The sequence below is a fragment of the Pristis pectinata genome, chromosome 26 (genome assembly GCF_009764475.1).
Source record: "Pristis pectinata isolate sPriPec2 chromosome 26, sPriPec2.1.pri, whole genome shotgun sequence".
In the NCBI taxonomy this organism is placed as follows: domain Eukaryota; kingdom Metazoa; phylum Chordata; class Chondrichthyes; order Rhinopristiformes; family Pristidae; genus Pristis; species Pristis pectinata.
Genome location: NC_067430.1, coordinates 12,617,501 through 12,633,506, shown reverse-complemented (window position 1 = coordinate 12,633,506; position 16,006 = coordinate 12,617,501). Strand labels below are relative to the sequence as shown.

The following is a 16,006-nucleotide window of genomic DNA, read 5'->3' as shown; positions in this document are numbered from 1 at the left end:
GGAGGAAAAGCCTTCTTCTGTTTTGGGCAGTGAGGATTGAGAATGAAAACAGAACACTGGAAATACTCAGCAGGTCGGGCAGCATCTATGGAGAGAGAAACAGGGTAAACATTTCAGGTCAATGACCTTCCTTCAGAATTTTCGGATCTGGAATGCCCTGTTGATAGAATGGTAGGCAGAGATCCACAAAAGGGGATTGGATTAATATTTCAAGAAGAAATTGCTGGGATTTGGGGATTGGAACCAACTGGATTATTTCTCTGAAGCCAGTGTAGATTTGATGAGTACCATTGCTCCTCTGTGTCCTATTTTATGAAAAATAAATGCAACAAAAAGCCCCTGACCAGGAACTCCTTTATATAACCATTTCAAAAAGAGGGGATGAGGTTGAACTACAATAAACAGGCTGTCAAATTGGCTACCTAACATTCATTGTTAAGGCTCACATAGTATTAACATCCTCTACCAAGGCACCAGAAGGTGATTTCACACCGAGGAACCCTTGCTCGGTCAAGCAGTCAAGTGTCATCAGAAGACAAATGATCCTGAAAATTTGTTTGAAAAAAAAAGCATTGAAAATAGGAGAAAGACTGAGAGTGAAATTCCTCAGTAATAACCTTCACTTCTGCCCAAGTGAGAGATACTACTAACAGCATTCCTGAAGATAATCTGAAACAGAAATTTGATCTTCTCAGACAAATGGGCTGAAATCACGGATTTGTACCAGAATGGATGCTTAGGTGGTGATACGTTGGATTGTATCCAGCTGGTAACTTTGAGCCTTCAATGCAAATCTCTTCCAGATCCAGCAGATCAATCAGAAAAGGTTATACCACACATCAGATAAAAGCAGTTATCATAGTCATCCAACACATCATTCTCAGCTATGTAGCTAGCATGGGACTGTAAAGGGGATGACATATCCCCACCCTTACCACAAAAAAGACCACCTCCTCTCCTGTTCTGGAGGTCTCCTTGTTCTTTATCCACAATGTTTCATATTGCACTCCTCAGCTGAGTGCATAGTTCATAAATAAAGACACACAATTCTTACACATTGATGGGCACCATGAACTTACACTGAGTTCCTCCATGGCGAACTGAAGGAACTCTTGATAATGGGTAACTCTTCAAGTCAATCAGTCATTAGCTCACATCACTGCAAAACAAAGGAAAAATACATCTTAAGGTGCAGAAATAATTGACAACTGCTTACGTTCAGCAAACACCAAAGATTCTTCATAATTATGTTCACTAGGATTCTCAGTTACGAGGACTGATGGCCAAATGCTTTGCCATGGAGGTAAATTCCTACCCAGGTTCAATTCCCGCCGCTGTCTGTAAGAGTTTGTACGTTCTCCCGGTGTCTGCGTGGGTTTCCTCCAGGGGCTCCGGTTTCCTCCCATGTTCCAAAGACGTACGGGTTAGGACCTGTGGGCATGGTATATTGGTGCCGGAAGCGTGGCAACACTTGTGGGCTGCCCCCAGCACATTCTCAGTGACGCAGAGAGACAAATTTCACTGTGTGTTTCAATGTACATGCGACTAAGAAGTAAACATCTTAACAAGGGAGAGAGAGGAATTCAGGTAGAGAATCTCAGAATTTTATTTCTGCACTCTCCTGCAGCCTTTGTTGGACACTAGGTTATGTGTGGTTCCTAGAGCAACAATCTGCTGGAGGAATTCAGCTGATCAGGCAGCATCTGACCACTGCTGTTTTTACCCTGTACTACCGCAATGCACTGTGTAATGAATTGACCTGTACAAACAGTATGCAAGACAAGTTTTTCACTGTACCTCGGTACAAGTGACAATAATAAACCAATACCAATCTGTGGGAAGGAAAGGAATTGTTGATATCTTAGGTCTAAACCCTACATCAGGACTTCTGTTCCGACCCAAAGTATTGATAGTTCCTTTCCCCATCACAGATGCTGCCCGGCCAGCTGAGTTCTACCCAGCAGATCGTTTGTTGCTCCAGATTCCAGCTTCTGCGGTCTGTTGTGTCTCCATGTAGGATTCCTGTGCTGCTTGTACATTTGTTCAAATCATTTGAAATTGTGTCAAAGACTATCAGGAAACTCAGTGTGTTGATGAAGTAACTGAAGGCATGGGTATACAAAGGTGCGGTAATATTTAAGAAAAACGGGCGTGCAAGTGGTCAGAATGGGAAGACGACTGACATCTTCGAGGCTTGTATGGTCAGGATTACAGTATCTTTAGTACTTAAATTTTTTTTTAAATTTAAATTTTATTTACAGCATGGTAACAGGCTCTTCCGGCCCAACGAGTCCACACCGCCCATTTTAAACCCAAATTAACCTCCCCATACGTCTTTGGAATGTGGGAGGAAACTGGAGCACCCGGAGGAAACCCACGCAGACACGGGAGAACGTACAAACTCCTTACAGACAGCGACGGGAATCGAACCCCAATCGCTGGTGCTGTAACTTATTTGAAATCATTTAGTAACCACAGAATGGAATGTTCCACATGCCAGAGACTTGGATTCCTTCCCTCACGATACCAGTGCACATCAAGATTGTTTAGAAGTGGAAATATTGCTCTGGAGTACCAGTTGATGTTGATGCTATCCTGGCCTCAGTGCTTTGCCATCCTCTATCTCCTTGCCTATCCAGTCGATGAGGGAATATAATTATGAACAGAGCTCTCTGTTTGCTGGACTATTTCTGCAATGCATGGGTTCTCTCTTGTATCTGATCAGCCACATCGCCCAATTGTTTATTTTTGAGAGGTTCAATTGCAAATCCTTTAAACAGATGTACAAGCAGCATAGGAACCTGGTGTAGGGGAGCAGGGAAGTGAAAGGAGGGAGTGGCTCTGATGTGGATATGAAAATGGATGTACGATAAACTAAGCTTCAGAAAATTGGTTCCACTGTCGCCAAAGCAGCAAAATTTCAGGAGTGGTGTACAGCACATTGTCACTTCAATGAATTTACAGCCAATTAACCTACTGACATGTCTTTGGGATATTGGAGGAAACCAGAGCAGCCAGGGGAAACCCACGTGGTCACATCTCCGCACAGACAGTACCAGAGGTCATGATTGAAGCCAAGAGCTGAGAGACGCCACCGTTAACTGCTGCACCATGGAAATTCCCACAAAGCTACCACAATTCAAAATGCTCCATATTCTCCAGAGACTGAAACTTCAAGGGTCTGTATTATTTCTTTTCAGGTATGTTTTAATAAATGCTTTGTTAGAATATTTTTCTACTTGAAGGTGTCAGGTTCTCCCACAAAAGCTTGGAATGGATTATTTTTGGCCAGGTTTAGGACTCTTGACTGACTGATTACTGCAGTCTGGGCTTGAGCGAATACACAAACCAGGATGTAACATCCTAAGTTGCGATGGCAGCTGTCAGCGAGACTGACGGAACAATTTTTAATATAACAGCTGCCAGCACATTCAAAAACTGAAGCCATTGCCAGCCCCTTTCCACACTCAATGTTTAGAAGGCATTTGGACAGGTACTTGGATGGGAAAGGCGTAAAGGGATACAGACCTAACGAGGGCAAATGTGATTGGCGTAGGTAGGCATCAGGGTCGGCACGGACAAGGTGGGTCAAAGGGCCCAGTTCTGTGCTGTACAACTTTATAATTCTAACATCAAATTTAGAAGGACTGAAGGGAACAGAAAGAGAACAAGAAATGCAAGGGAGAGAGTTAATTGAGAGACACAGACTCACCGTGTGCAATGTAACACAGAATCAATATATTTTACCTTGTTTTTGCCTTATTACTAAAAATGGACAGAGTTTGCAGCTTCTAACTTGCAACTCAGTTACAGTGAGTTGCAAGATAGCAGCTGCGTGCCCCAATCAACTTCCAATCAACTTCCAACCTCGGACTAGGATCCTCCTGTGTAATTGTGACAGGAAAATACCTCATTTCAATATGCTTATCAACTTAATCAGGTCTTCTTTTTAAAGAGCTTAGACCTAGGCATAAAAATACGTCTTTCTCCTTTGTACACTGCAGGACACACCCGGCATTTGCTGATTTTACCCCAGTGCTCATTTTCCTGCGTCGGCTGAAGAACCGCGCTGCACAATCGCAATGCGTTTCCATGGAGCTCAGTTACTCCATTTCTATTCATTGCAACATTTGCTCAAGAATGGCACTTCAACCTTTGACAGGTGAATCCCGCATCCATTACCATTGCCGGCAATCCAAAAGCAAAAATGCTGCAGATGCTGGAAATCCGGAATAAAAACAGGAAAAAAAAATGTCAGATATACTCAGCAGGTTCGTAATACTTCCTGCCAGAGAACCTTCTATTGGCTGAAAACTCTCTCCCCACAAACCTGTGGGGTGCTTCCAGCATTTTCCATTTTTGCTTTTATTCCCAGTATTGGACTTTACAACAGACTTACTCACTTCCGAAAAATTACAGCAAACGGCAAATGAAACTTCAGAATGAGTTTGATACTGCACTCGATAATGGAATTAAAGAATGCCATTGAACAATTACAATGTTTGAAAGACATTTCAACAGGTACATGGATAGGAAAGGTTCAGAGGGATATGGGCCGAATGTGGGACTACCCGAGGTAGACAACTTGGTCAGCATGAACAAATTGGGCCAAGGCGCCTGTTTCCATGCGATACAACTCTATAAGAATGCACATCATTGAAGAAGTTCATTGTAACAGACAATGTAATTGGTTCAAATATGGGATTATTCGGAAAAAGGTATATAGTGAAAGGGCAAGGCTGATCTGAAAAAATCTGAGGCAGAAATCCCAGTGTTGTTGATAAATCAGAGATAACCAGCATGGCTTTGTCAAGGGCAGATTTTGTCTGACCAATCTGATTGAATATTCTGGAGGAGATAACAAAGTGTATTGAAGAGGGATGTGGTTTACATGGATATCAGTAACGCCTTTGACAAGGTTCCACATGGGAGACTGGTCTGAAATGTGAGGGAACATGGGATCCAGGGTAAATTGGTAACTTGGATCCAAAGTTGACTTGGCAACAGGAGACAAAGTTGGTAGAGGGTTGTTTTTGTAAAAGGATGCCTGTGGCTAGTGGTGTTCCACAGGGATCGGTACAGGGACTCTTGCCATTTGTAATATAGATGAATGATTTGGATGAGGATGTAGAAGGTATAATCGGTAAGTTTGCAGATGACACGAAGATTAATCGAGTTGTTGATAGTGTGGAGGGTAGTCTTGGGCTACAGGGGGATATCAATGTATTGGTGAAATAGGCTGAGAAATGGCAGATGGAGCTTAATCCAGATAAATGTGAGGTGATGCATTTTGGGAGTACTAATGAGGCTAGGACATACACCATGAATGGTAAGGTCCTAGGGACTACGGAGGAACAGAGTGACCTTGGTATACAAGTCCACAGATCCTTGAAGGTGGCAATGCAGGGAGATAACCGAGGTAATAAAGCACACGTGACAACTGCCTTCATTAGTCAGGGCATTGAATATAAGGTAGGGAGGTTATGCTCCAGTTTTATAATAGATTGGTCTGGCCACAGATGGAGTACTGCATGCAGTCCTGGTCACCATGCCATAGGGAATATGTGATAGCACTGGAGAAGGGTGCAGAGGAGATTCACTGTAATGTTCTCTAGGATGGAGTGTTACAGTTATGAGAAGAGATTCAAAGGACTGCAGATGCTGGAATCTAGATTAAAAACCAATAAGATGCTGGAGGAACTCAGCAGGCCAGGCAGCATCCGTGGGGAAAAGAAGGTGGTCAACATTTTGGATCAGGACCCTTCTTCAGGTCTGAAGATAGGAAAAGGGGAAGCCCAATATATAGGAGGGAAAAGCAGAGCAGTGATAGGTGGACAAAAGAGGGGACGCAGGGTGGGCACAGGGTGGTGATAGGTAGATGCAGGTAAGAGACAGTGATAGGCAGGTGCGGGGGAGGAGGGGAGAGCAGATTCACCAGGGGCTGGGTCAAAGCTATGGAGAAGAGATTGGAGAGGCTAGGTCTGTTTCTCCTGGAGCAAAGAATGATAAGAGGGAACATGACTGATTTATATAAAATGATGAGGGGTATAGATAGGGTAGACTGCAGGAAATTATTCCCATATTAGAGGTAGATAAAACTAAAAGCCATCAATTTAGGGTAAAGGGCAAGAGACTTCGAAAGGTTCTATTTTTTACCCAGAGAGTGGCGAGTATCTGGAATACACTGCCTGAGAGAGTGGTGGAGCAGAGTCACTGACAGCTTTTAAATGTCGAGATAAGTACTTAAATCACCCATGTGTAGAAGGGCCAAATGCTGGAAAATGGGATTAATATGGATGGGTGCCCACTGGTCAGCATGGACGTGGTGGGCCAAATGGCCTGTTTCCGTGCTGTTTGGACTCTGACTCTAAATCCTGGTCACCAATGTGTAGCACAATGAAATTTTTCTTTGGAAAATCTTTATGGTCTTGAAGCACACTAAAGTGATGTAAACACACTTAATACTTTGCACAATTGCTGGTTCTGCAATATGGCATGTAGCACAGCATGGCAAACAAATTTGATTCTTAAGGTAGAAATGAATGAATGTAAAATTAATGTGACATTAACATATATTTCTAATCAAAAGGAGCAGCATATCCTTCTTGTACTTACTGCAAATTATCCACATTTCTAGAAATGTAGCTGCAAAGAAGCATTTGGCCTTGAGGCAGTATTGTGGCAGGAGAGCAGAACTGCATAACATGCATCAAAAATTGGCAGCTCAACAACAAACAATAAGCTGGAGGCTCTTTACGTGAAGTCCACTGTGAAGGTCTGACAGACGAACAGGCATCTCAAATACTGATGTGTAATCACCTTAACTAATGGAAGGAGGATGTATTTGTGGACCTGAAAATCCAATGACATTGGCAGGGTGGGAATCACATGGAGACAAAGACTCAGTGGGGAAGTGACGTGAGCAGGTGCACGGGTGTGGCAAGAAGTGTACGGAGAAGGTAGTTTTAGATAAAAGGCTTCTGCAATGTTCTTTAGAATGACGAAGATCAAAAGCGAGGATGGCAAATACAAGAAGTTAATGATGGCCGTTTAGCTGGAGTTACTAAAGTAGAGGGGGAAAGATGGAGGAAGTGGAAAATTGAAGAGGTAACATCAAATACCGGAGAAGCTATTCATGGTAAAACTAAATACAATAGGTGCTGGAGACAGAGTGGGGCGGAGAATTAAAGTGCCCAGCACTCTGGTCTCTATCCAGTCGGCAATGATCCTGTTACCATTTGCACCTTTCATTCCTACTTTGCACCAACATCTCTTTTATCAGCTCATCCACAATGGTCTTCCATCCCATTAGTTTGCCTCCCATCCTTCCAGTCCCTGCTTCTTGCCTTAAACCCATTTCATTTCTCAAACACTTGTCACTTTTGTTTGAAGGTCATGGGCCCGAAAGGTTGACACGAGAGAGAGACCGCAGATGCTGGAACCTAGAGCAACAGGAAAAACGCTGGAGGAACTCAGCGGGTCGGGCAGCATCTGTGGAGGGAAATGGACAGTCGACGTTTTAGGTCAAGACCCTTCATATGGACTGGGGTTCTCTCCCCACAGAGACCGTCCAACCTGCCAAGTTCTTCCAATGTCTTCTGCTTTAAAAAAAATTGCAAGAGCCAGGTTTGGATGGTTGAAAGGGAAGGAAGACGTGTGAAGACTTCCTTGCGTTTAAAGTTTGACTCCCTTTCAAGGGCTTTTGAAGGCACAAGATAGTTAACAGCTAAAGTATATCTGAAGTCTGGTTATACTTATAATGTGGGAACCGAGGCAAGTTCCCAAAAACACCACTGTAATAATGGCCGGATAATCTGAGATCAGTACTGATGGGGACACTGGAGTGAAATCCCTCACTTTCCTTTGAAAGTAGTGCCATGGATCTTTGTACAAGAACACAAGAGAATAGGAGGAGTGGACCACCTGGCCCCTTAATCCTGCCCCACTATTCAATATGACTGATCTGCTCCAGGCCTCATCTGGTCTCCTGTGGCAGTTCCCCACAGCCCTCAATTCCCCGATCTTTCAAAAATGTAAGTACCTCCTCAAATACTCCCAATAAGGTAGAGAATTTCAGAAATTCAACACCCTCTGCTAGTAGTATTTTTCTGGGGACTTCAGCTTTAAATCTACCCCATTCTCCTGTAACTATGTCCCTTCAATTCCATGAGTGGGAGAATTTTTAAACATCTCAATATCTACCCTGTCATGGCCCTCAAAATCTCAGGCATTTCAATGAAATCACCTCTCATTCTTCTAAGGTCCAAACAACATAGATCTAATTTCTTTAGCTGTTGGTTTTAGAACAACCCTTTCATTCCAGGAATTAGCTGAGTGAATTTCTTTTGGACTGCCTTCAATGCTAGTACATCCTTCCTTAAACAAGGAGACCAAAGCCATGCACAGTTCTCCACTTGCAGTCTCACAAATACTTTGTACAATCGGAACGATACTTTCCCATTTCTAAACCCCAACCCTCTTGCAATAGAGCTCAGTGTCATTTCCTTCCAAACCACACTGCACCTGCTACTAACCTTTTGCAAGTTGTGCACAAGAGCACCTAGATCCCCCTGTACTTTGCTCACCTGTGTTTTCTCCATTTATCTGCCTCAAGATTCCTCTTATCAAAGTGCATGACCTCACACTTTCCCCATATTAAACTCGCCCACTCACTCAACCTATCCACATCCTGTTGCAGAATCCAAATATCCTCATTGCAGCATGCCCTCCCACCTATTTTTGTGTCATTGGCAAACTTGAATACCTTAAACGTTGCCCCCTCCAGCAGTTCAGTAATATGAATTGTAAATAATTGAAGGCCAAGAACTGATCCACTAGTTACATCCTTCCAGATCGAAAAAGACTCAATTATTCTGACAGTCTTCAATGTAATAACTGACCTTCAATCCATGGTAACACACTTCCCCAATACCATGAGATGGTATCTCATGCTCAGCCTTTCATGTGACACCTTGTCAAATGTCTTCTGGAAATCCACCTAAGCTACATCTACAGATTCCCCTCCATTGACTCTGCTTGTTATATCCTCTAAGAATGCCAGCAAATTCATTAAAAATGATTTGCTTTGCCTGAAACCACGATGGCTTAACAGGGTTCCTCCGTTCCTGAGGACTGTTTGTAACCCGAACAGTTTGCAAATCAGAAATGTGGCTGCCCAGCAAATATACTTAAATAAAAACATCGGCCATCCAAGGGTAACGTGTAACTAAACCAGGGCATTTAACTCAACCGTTCAGATTTCTCTGCAAGACGCAGTGATATTGCCACAAACCAAGTTCCCACACGACAGAAGATGCCTGCACCCCCACAGCAGCTGGCAAATCCATCCCACCAGTCTTGCAAACGCCCATTCATGTGTATGGGCTGTCCACAAGTCGAGGATTCGCAACCAGGGGAGGACCCGTATTGAGTTAACTTAACTGCCTTTCTCTCGTTTCCTGTTTTAATTCCCCAATCTCACCCACAAGGGTTCCCGCACTCCGCTCCCCTCTACCAGTGTAAATATCCATTGAAACCCATGCTGTTTGTTTTGATATTATTTGACAGTTTTCCCTCAATCAATTCTCAACCTCCTTGTTAACTTTTCAGTCTCTTGCTGTTGGTTCCTGTAAAATTCCCAGTCAATTCAATTCCCAGTCAATCCAAACTTCAATCTTTTTTCCTGAGCTCCTTTAATAACTCTTTATAAGTGGGATCCCCCTTTCTAAGTGGGATAGATTTCTGCTGAGTGTTATGAGTAGCTGTTTAAATACCTGCCACAGCTCATCCACTGACCTATTCCTGAACCTATTTTCCCACCCACTCCACACAACTCAACCTTTATATATATCTTTGTAATTGCCCTGATTTATGTTGAGGCCATTAGTTCTAGACCCTAATTGTTTGTTCTCAAACTATATCTTGAATTCTATCACTTTGTGATCAGTACTCCTTGGGAGATCCTTAACCACAACATCTTTTATTAATTCTGCCTCATTACACATGACCATTTCCGGTTGGTTCTGTTACATACTGCTTGCTCTAAGGGACAATCCCTGACACACTCCACAGATTCCTCTTCTACTGTATCCTTGCCAGTTTGATCAGTCCAATCACAATAAGCAGATTAAAATCACCCATAATGATTGCAGTTACCTACAGACATACCTTTGATATGTCCACATTTATGCTTTGTCCAACTGAGAGGCAACACCTTGGGGGGGGGGGGGGGGTCCTACAGATTAATCCCACCCCTGTGTTCTTTCTCCTGCTATTTATTATTTCCACCCAAGCCAATTCCACTTCACTATTCGCTGCATCCATATCACTGCTCAGCATCACACCAATCCATCCCTTGGTTAACAAAACTGCACCACCTCCTTTACCTATGCTCCTGCCTGTGCCATCGACTCATTTACTTGCATCCATATCATCTGAGAAACAGAACAGCACTGAAGCATTAGCCTAGTTTTTTTTTGCTCAAGTTCCTTTGAGTGCAATTTAAATTTACAATTTTTGGATTCAAAGCCAAGAGGGCAAGTATTCCAGGTGAGGACACCTGGCTGTCTTCTCATTTTGTTGAGAACACCATTCAGGCTCTCGTACGTGCTCCTGCTCCCATGGCAACAGGTGCACCCTCCAAGTCCTAACAGAACCTGCTGGGTTAGCGTTGGGGTCAAAGCGCAAGGTTCAGACAGGAAACAGAACCCAGTGATAAATTTAATCTTGTTGTTTCATGCCATGACTATCCCTTGGGAATCCCAGTGCTGTTAACAAATTTCCAGATGACCTGCTTGTAAACTGCAACAGAGCAGGGGTAGCCTTGATACACGCCTTTCCTCCTTGCTCTATAAAGGCTCTGTCAACCCTTTATTACAGGTTCTAACCTTTCTGCCTGTGGGGACTGATTACAGGACTCTTATAAAAGAGTTGGGGAATACAGAACTGCTTAGATTTGATAGAAGTCTGCAAACCAGCAGTAAGCAGCAAGGTTCTCACCTCTGCATTTGCTGAGGAGAATTGAGTATTTGAAAAGCAGACACCGAATGTGCTTGTGCTTTGGAATCATGTTCCAGTGAGGTAAACAATACTGAACCCTCCAGTTAGAAGGCGCACATTGCTGGTGTGCTGTACTGTATCTGTCATTTATTTACAGTACAGGAACAGGCCCTTCAGCCCACAATGTCTGCACCAAACACAATGCCAAATTAACTCAATCTCTTCTGCCTGTATATGATCCATAATCCCTCCATTCCCTGCATAGTCATCTACCCGAAGTTTGTCCAACTTCTTATAACTTGTGTGAATGAACATTAAAATTTCTTTGCTTTACATTTGGATTGCAGGAAAGCACCAAGTTGTGTTACGGTCAGAAGTGATCATTTTCTGCACCTCTAGCCTGTGGGAGAAATGGTTTGTTGGACACCCTCAGAGGCTGACACTTAAACTGCTTCCATACTGACCACCAAGAGCCAGTTCAGGTGGATACGCTGGTTTTTAAACAACTGTGACTAGTGGTAGCAGCAATAATCGATCGATCTGTCTGGCTGAAGCATTAAGGGTTTCCTCAGGCAGCAAATTGGCTCAGGCCTTGACCTTTCAATGACTGGGTGAGACGTCAAATGGCTTTGGAAACTTTGCCTTGATTTAACATCTAGATGTAGCTTCTTTTAATTAAAAAAATATTAAAACACATTAAAACTCCCCTTCCCACGAAGAAAGATTCTTTAACTTGGATATCACTGGAAGTTTTGGATTTTGTTTTTTGAAAATCTGATTAGCATAAAACAAATTCCCCCAAAAGTATACGGACTTAAGTGATTATTTTGCAATTGGCAACATCCTACAAAGTTCAATATGGTGCATTACTCCACAGATGTTGCCAGACCTGCTGAATGTCTCCAGATTTTTCCGTGTTGAAGGTGACTGACCTGCTAACCTATTTCTCGTGGTGGTGTTTAAGTGAGAAATATTGGTCAGGACACTGAAATCTCTCTCGCTCTCTCTCTCTCTCTGCCTGATTTGCTGAGTGTTTCTACCATTTTGTTTTGTTCTTACTTCAACATTTGCTTTTCCTGTTCTCTCTCTCCCCCCCCCACAACCCCCCGACCCACCATTGTGCCATGAAATCTTCAATGTCCAGATGTATAATCAGAACAGCCAAGGGCTCAGTAAAGTGTGTCGTTCCTTTCAGTACTGTTCTGGAGTGCAAGCAATTCCAGAAGTCCCTTGATACATAAATCCCTGCAGAACAATATGCAAAACCAGGAAACATACGATCTTGTGATTTTTTAAAAAGCAAAATGGAACTCAATATTTCCTTCCCACCATCCAGGGGCCCAGTCTTTCTAGATGAGAAACCAAACACACATTGGGATATCCACTTGTGGAGCACCTGTGTCCAGTGTAGAGCAGTGACTCTGACCTTCCTGTTGCCAGCTACATTAATTTGCCATCCCTCTCTCACTCTGACCTCTGTCGGTGGCCTCCGACACTATTACAACAAAGCACAATGCAAACTTGAGGAACAATACCTCATCTCCAACTTTAGGTAACCTGCTCTTTCTGTTTGTATCAGAACTTGTAATTTCTACTGCAAGTCAGCCATTTACACTCAGCTTTTCTCAGTCTACGAATACAGCCTGACCTGCTGGGCATGTCCCACGGCCCTGCTGTTAGCAGCACATAACAGAGACAAGAAGTATAATCACCATTATCTCATTTGACCTGGCATCACCCTATCACAGATATTCCCTTTGTCCCATCCCTCTCCCCAGCTTCTCTGCAACTTAAAGTTACTTTTCTTATCTCGCTTTCAGTTCTGAAGAAGGATCTCCAACCTCAAACATCAACTCTGTTTCTCTTTCTACAGATGCTGCCTGACTTGCTGAGTGTTTACAGCAATTTTTGTTCTTTTTTCAATATTTGCTTTTCCTGTTCTCCACACACACACTCAATATAACATATACATACATAACAACAAAAAAAAAACAGGTTTCATGATGTTTGCTAATTAAAAATTCTGGAAACTTTTCCCCATCAGTTGGTTGTTTTTTTTTAAGCAGCGGAGGCTGAGGGGAGATCTGATGCAAGTTTGTAAGATTATGAGAGGCATGGTTGGACAGCTGGTAGCTTTTCCCCCCAGAGTTGAAATGTCTAATACCAGACAACATTCATTTAAGGCGAGGGGGGCAAGTTCAAAAGATGTGCAGGGCAAGTTTTTTTATTATTATTATACACGGAGAGTGGTGGGTGCCTGCAATGCATTGCCAAGGATGGTAGTGGAGGCAAATACAACAGAGGCATTTAAGAGGCTCTTAGCCAGGCACATGAATATGCAGAGAATAAAGGGATTATGGACCTCGTAGACAGAAGGGACTAGTTTAGTTTGGCGTTTAACTACTGGTTTAATTAGATTGGCACAACATTGTGGGCCAAAGAGCTGTTCCTGTGTTGTATTGTTCTATGTTTTATATTCTAACTCCAAAATTGGTAAACATCCTTTACATCAGTGGTTTCCAATCAAGGGTATGTGACTCCCTGAGGCAGGTTGGATGGTAGGAGGGCGTAGGGTGGGGGTGGGGGAGGAGGTGATAAATGAGGATGCAACAAAATTGAAGGAATCTCATTAGCAAGTGCATAAAATATAGTAAAAGTAAAAGTATATTCTGCACACTGGTGCCCTGGTATGGGGGATAGTGGAAATTCCTAGAAATCCCCAGGACAGTCCCAACTCATGGATTGGCATCAGGTGTTTATTGGGATGGGAGGAGAGTACTTTACCAAATATCAAAAAACAGGGCTTTAATTCAAAGGTTGGGAACCACTGCTTTAAGTCACCGGTTGCCATCACAGCATACTGAGTCTCAAGCTTCAGCTCTTCTGTCATAGAAAAAAAACTAACATGAAGTGACTAGGAGCTAAGATTTATGTCACCCTGCAAAATGGTTCCTTCATTTTTTGAAACTACTTTTTCCAGAAGGCTGGCTTGTAAAAGTGTTTTAAGTTGATTTGGAGTTTGGGTTAAAATGCAATGTATTTTTCTAGTTTATTCTGGTAAAAAGACATCAGCTATTTGCAAATTATAATTGCACTGGAAAAGCCCTCACTGTGCAAGAACAGTTAGATTGAATCTCACTTGAATGCACATGCAAGGTTGATTACTGAGCTAAACAGTCATCGTGACCTGCTGAGCTCCAGGAGTCAAACAGAAACACCAGAAGATCTGCATAAATCACTCGATCCAGCAACGAAGCAAAATGTTAAACACACAGCAGTCAGAGTACAAGCTTGAATGAAAGACTGCCCAGTAATGAAAGAAGACTGTTACAGAAGCAGTGTCATTTCCTAACACACTGCAGATGGAGGCACGGTGGCCTGGGCATTGAACCTAACAGTCAAAGTTGCTCCCAACTATTTGTGAGAAAGCTTAAGGTCAAGGAAAAGTTAGTCTCATTGATGTGAACAAGAGAATTTTTTTTTATTCCCTAGGGAGCACAATATGTTAGTCCACTAAGAGATATGCATTTTAATTTAATCTACATTTTATGTTGAACTGCTGTGTACAAATGCTAAAGGATGGTTTACAAAATCAGAACTATCTAAGATACAACTACAACCTATGCAGTATACAAGTAAACATGTCAGAGTTACATGTGATGGCGTACTTCACACTCATGATTAGGTCAAGCACACAAGGCAGATAGTTGATAGAGCGAGGTAGCACATGCTTTGATGGCACCGAGAGTTTCTTTGAGGAGTTATTGATGAACCCAATAATGTTAGCACACTGAGTACTTCCCACCACAACACTAGCGGTAAGAAAAGTACTGTAAACGCTGCTATCAGGGCCACAGAAAGGGGGAAAGGGCATACTTTGATAAACCTACCAACTGGTGATTGACAGCACAAACTACAAAAGACCAATAAAGTACTGCAGGGAACCCACAACCCAGAAAGTGCTGGCACCATTAAACTCTAGACTCCAGGACGAGAAAATGGCTGAGTCGAGGCTTTTGGTGATGTGGGTGGAGACAAAGTGAAAACGTTGCTGAGACTCAGGAGGCAGTGGTCCGCAGTACCGTGGGAGACAGAGACACCAATAACTGGAGCAGGCATAAGAGAACGGGATCTGGTGCAGAGAAGCCTTGAGCACAGCGATGTCACTGTTCAGGTGAGAAGTGAGACAAAATGGGAACCCTAGATAGGATACACAGGCAGCCCAGGTGTGTGGAATTGAGCACTAGAATCTTTCACATGTAACATGGAGATAATAGACACGCTCTTCATTGCTAATAACACTTTGGATCCCATTGAAAATGCAAAGGCAAAGTTTACTGCGATAAGAGATAGACTCAGAACCATCACATGCTTACTAATCCGGTAGTTTAACGGAGTGCCTGTGTTTTATTCACTGAAGTGGTGCAGAAATTGGAGGATTATTTCAAACCCAGCCATTTGAAATAGGAGAAAGTTATAAATCTGTCACACAAAATCAGAATGGGAGAAAAAGTAAGTGACCGTATCATTGCATTGTCTGAATAAATTCTTTAATACTACATTGGTGAATTCTTAAGCCACACACTGAGCTATATATTTGTGTGTGGCTTAACTGATCAGTGGATTAAGTACAAAAAAAGAGTTATATACACAGAATCTTACATTTATCTTGGCTTGCAAAATAGCAAATTTGACGGAAATGGCATGAAAAAGCACGAGAGAATTTCATCTATCATCTGTACAATATGACTGCAGCTCACAGTTAAGGCAGCAGCAGTGAAAACAGAATTCCCAAAACCAAGTCGATGTCATGTGGATGAGAGTGGTGCAAACTCTTGCTACAGACACAATGACAGCCGTTCACTGCACATCTGTCCCTTTAAACTGGCAAATGTTATACACGTCAGAAGGGACATGTATAGCAATGGCATACAAATCCAAAATCAGAAGTGAGAACAATATGATCCCTTCAGAGACAGGAACTTTGTCCAACAGTAGAACTAGGCTC

The 16,006-nt window shown here is 42.7% G+C and overlaps 1 protein-coding gene across 3 annotated transcripts in view; it reads right to left on the bottom strand.

Annotated features, from left to right (window-relative positions):
- The window catches only part of prdm2b (PR domain containing 2, with ZNF domain b), a 129,744-nt gene that overhangs the window by 91,288 nt on the left and 22,450 nt on the right, over positions 1 to 16,006 (bottom strand). For all 3 annotated transcript variants that reach the window (XM_052039414.1, XM_052039416.1, XM_052039415.1), the window contains exon 2: positions 1,080 to 1,159. In XM_052039414.1, the coding sequence (XP_051895374.1) occupies positions 1,080 to 1,094 (15 nt within the window). In that variant the 5' untranslated portion in view covers positions 1,095 to 1,159. The remainder of the gene's footprint in view (positions 1 to 1,079; positions 1,160 to 16,006) is intronic.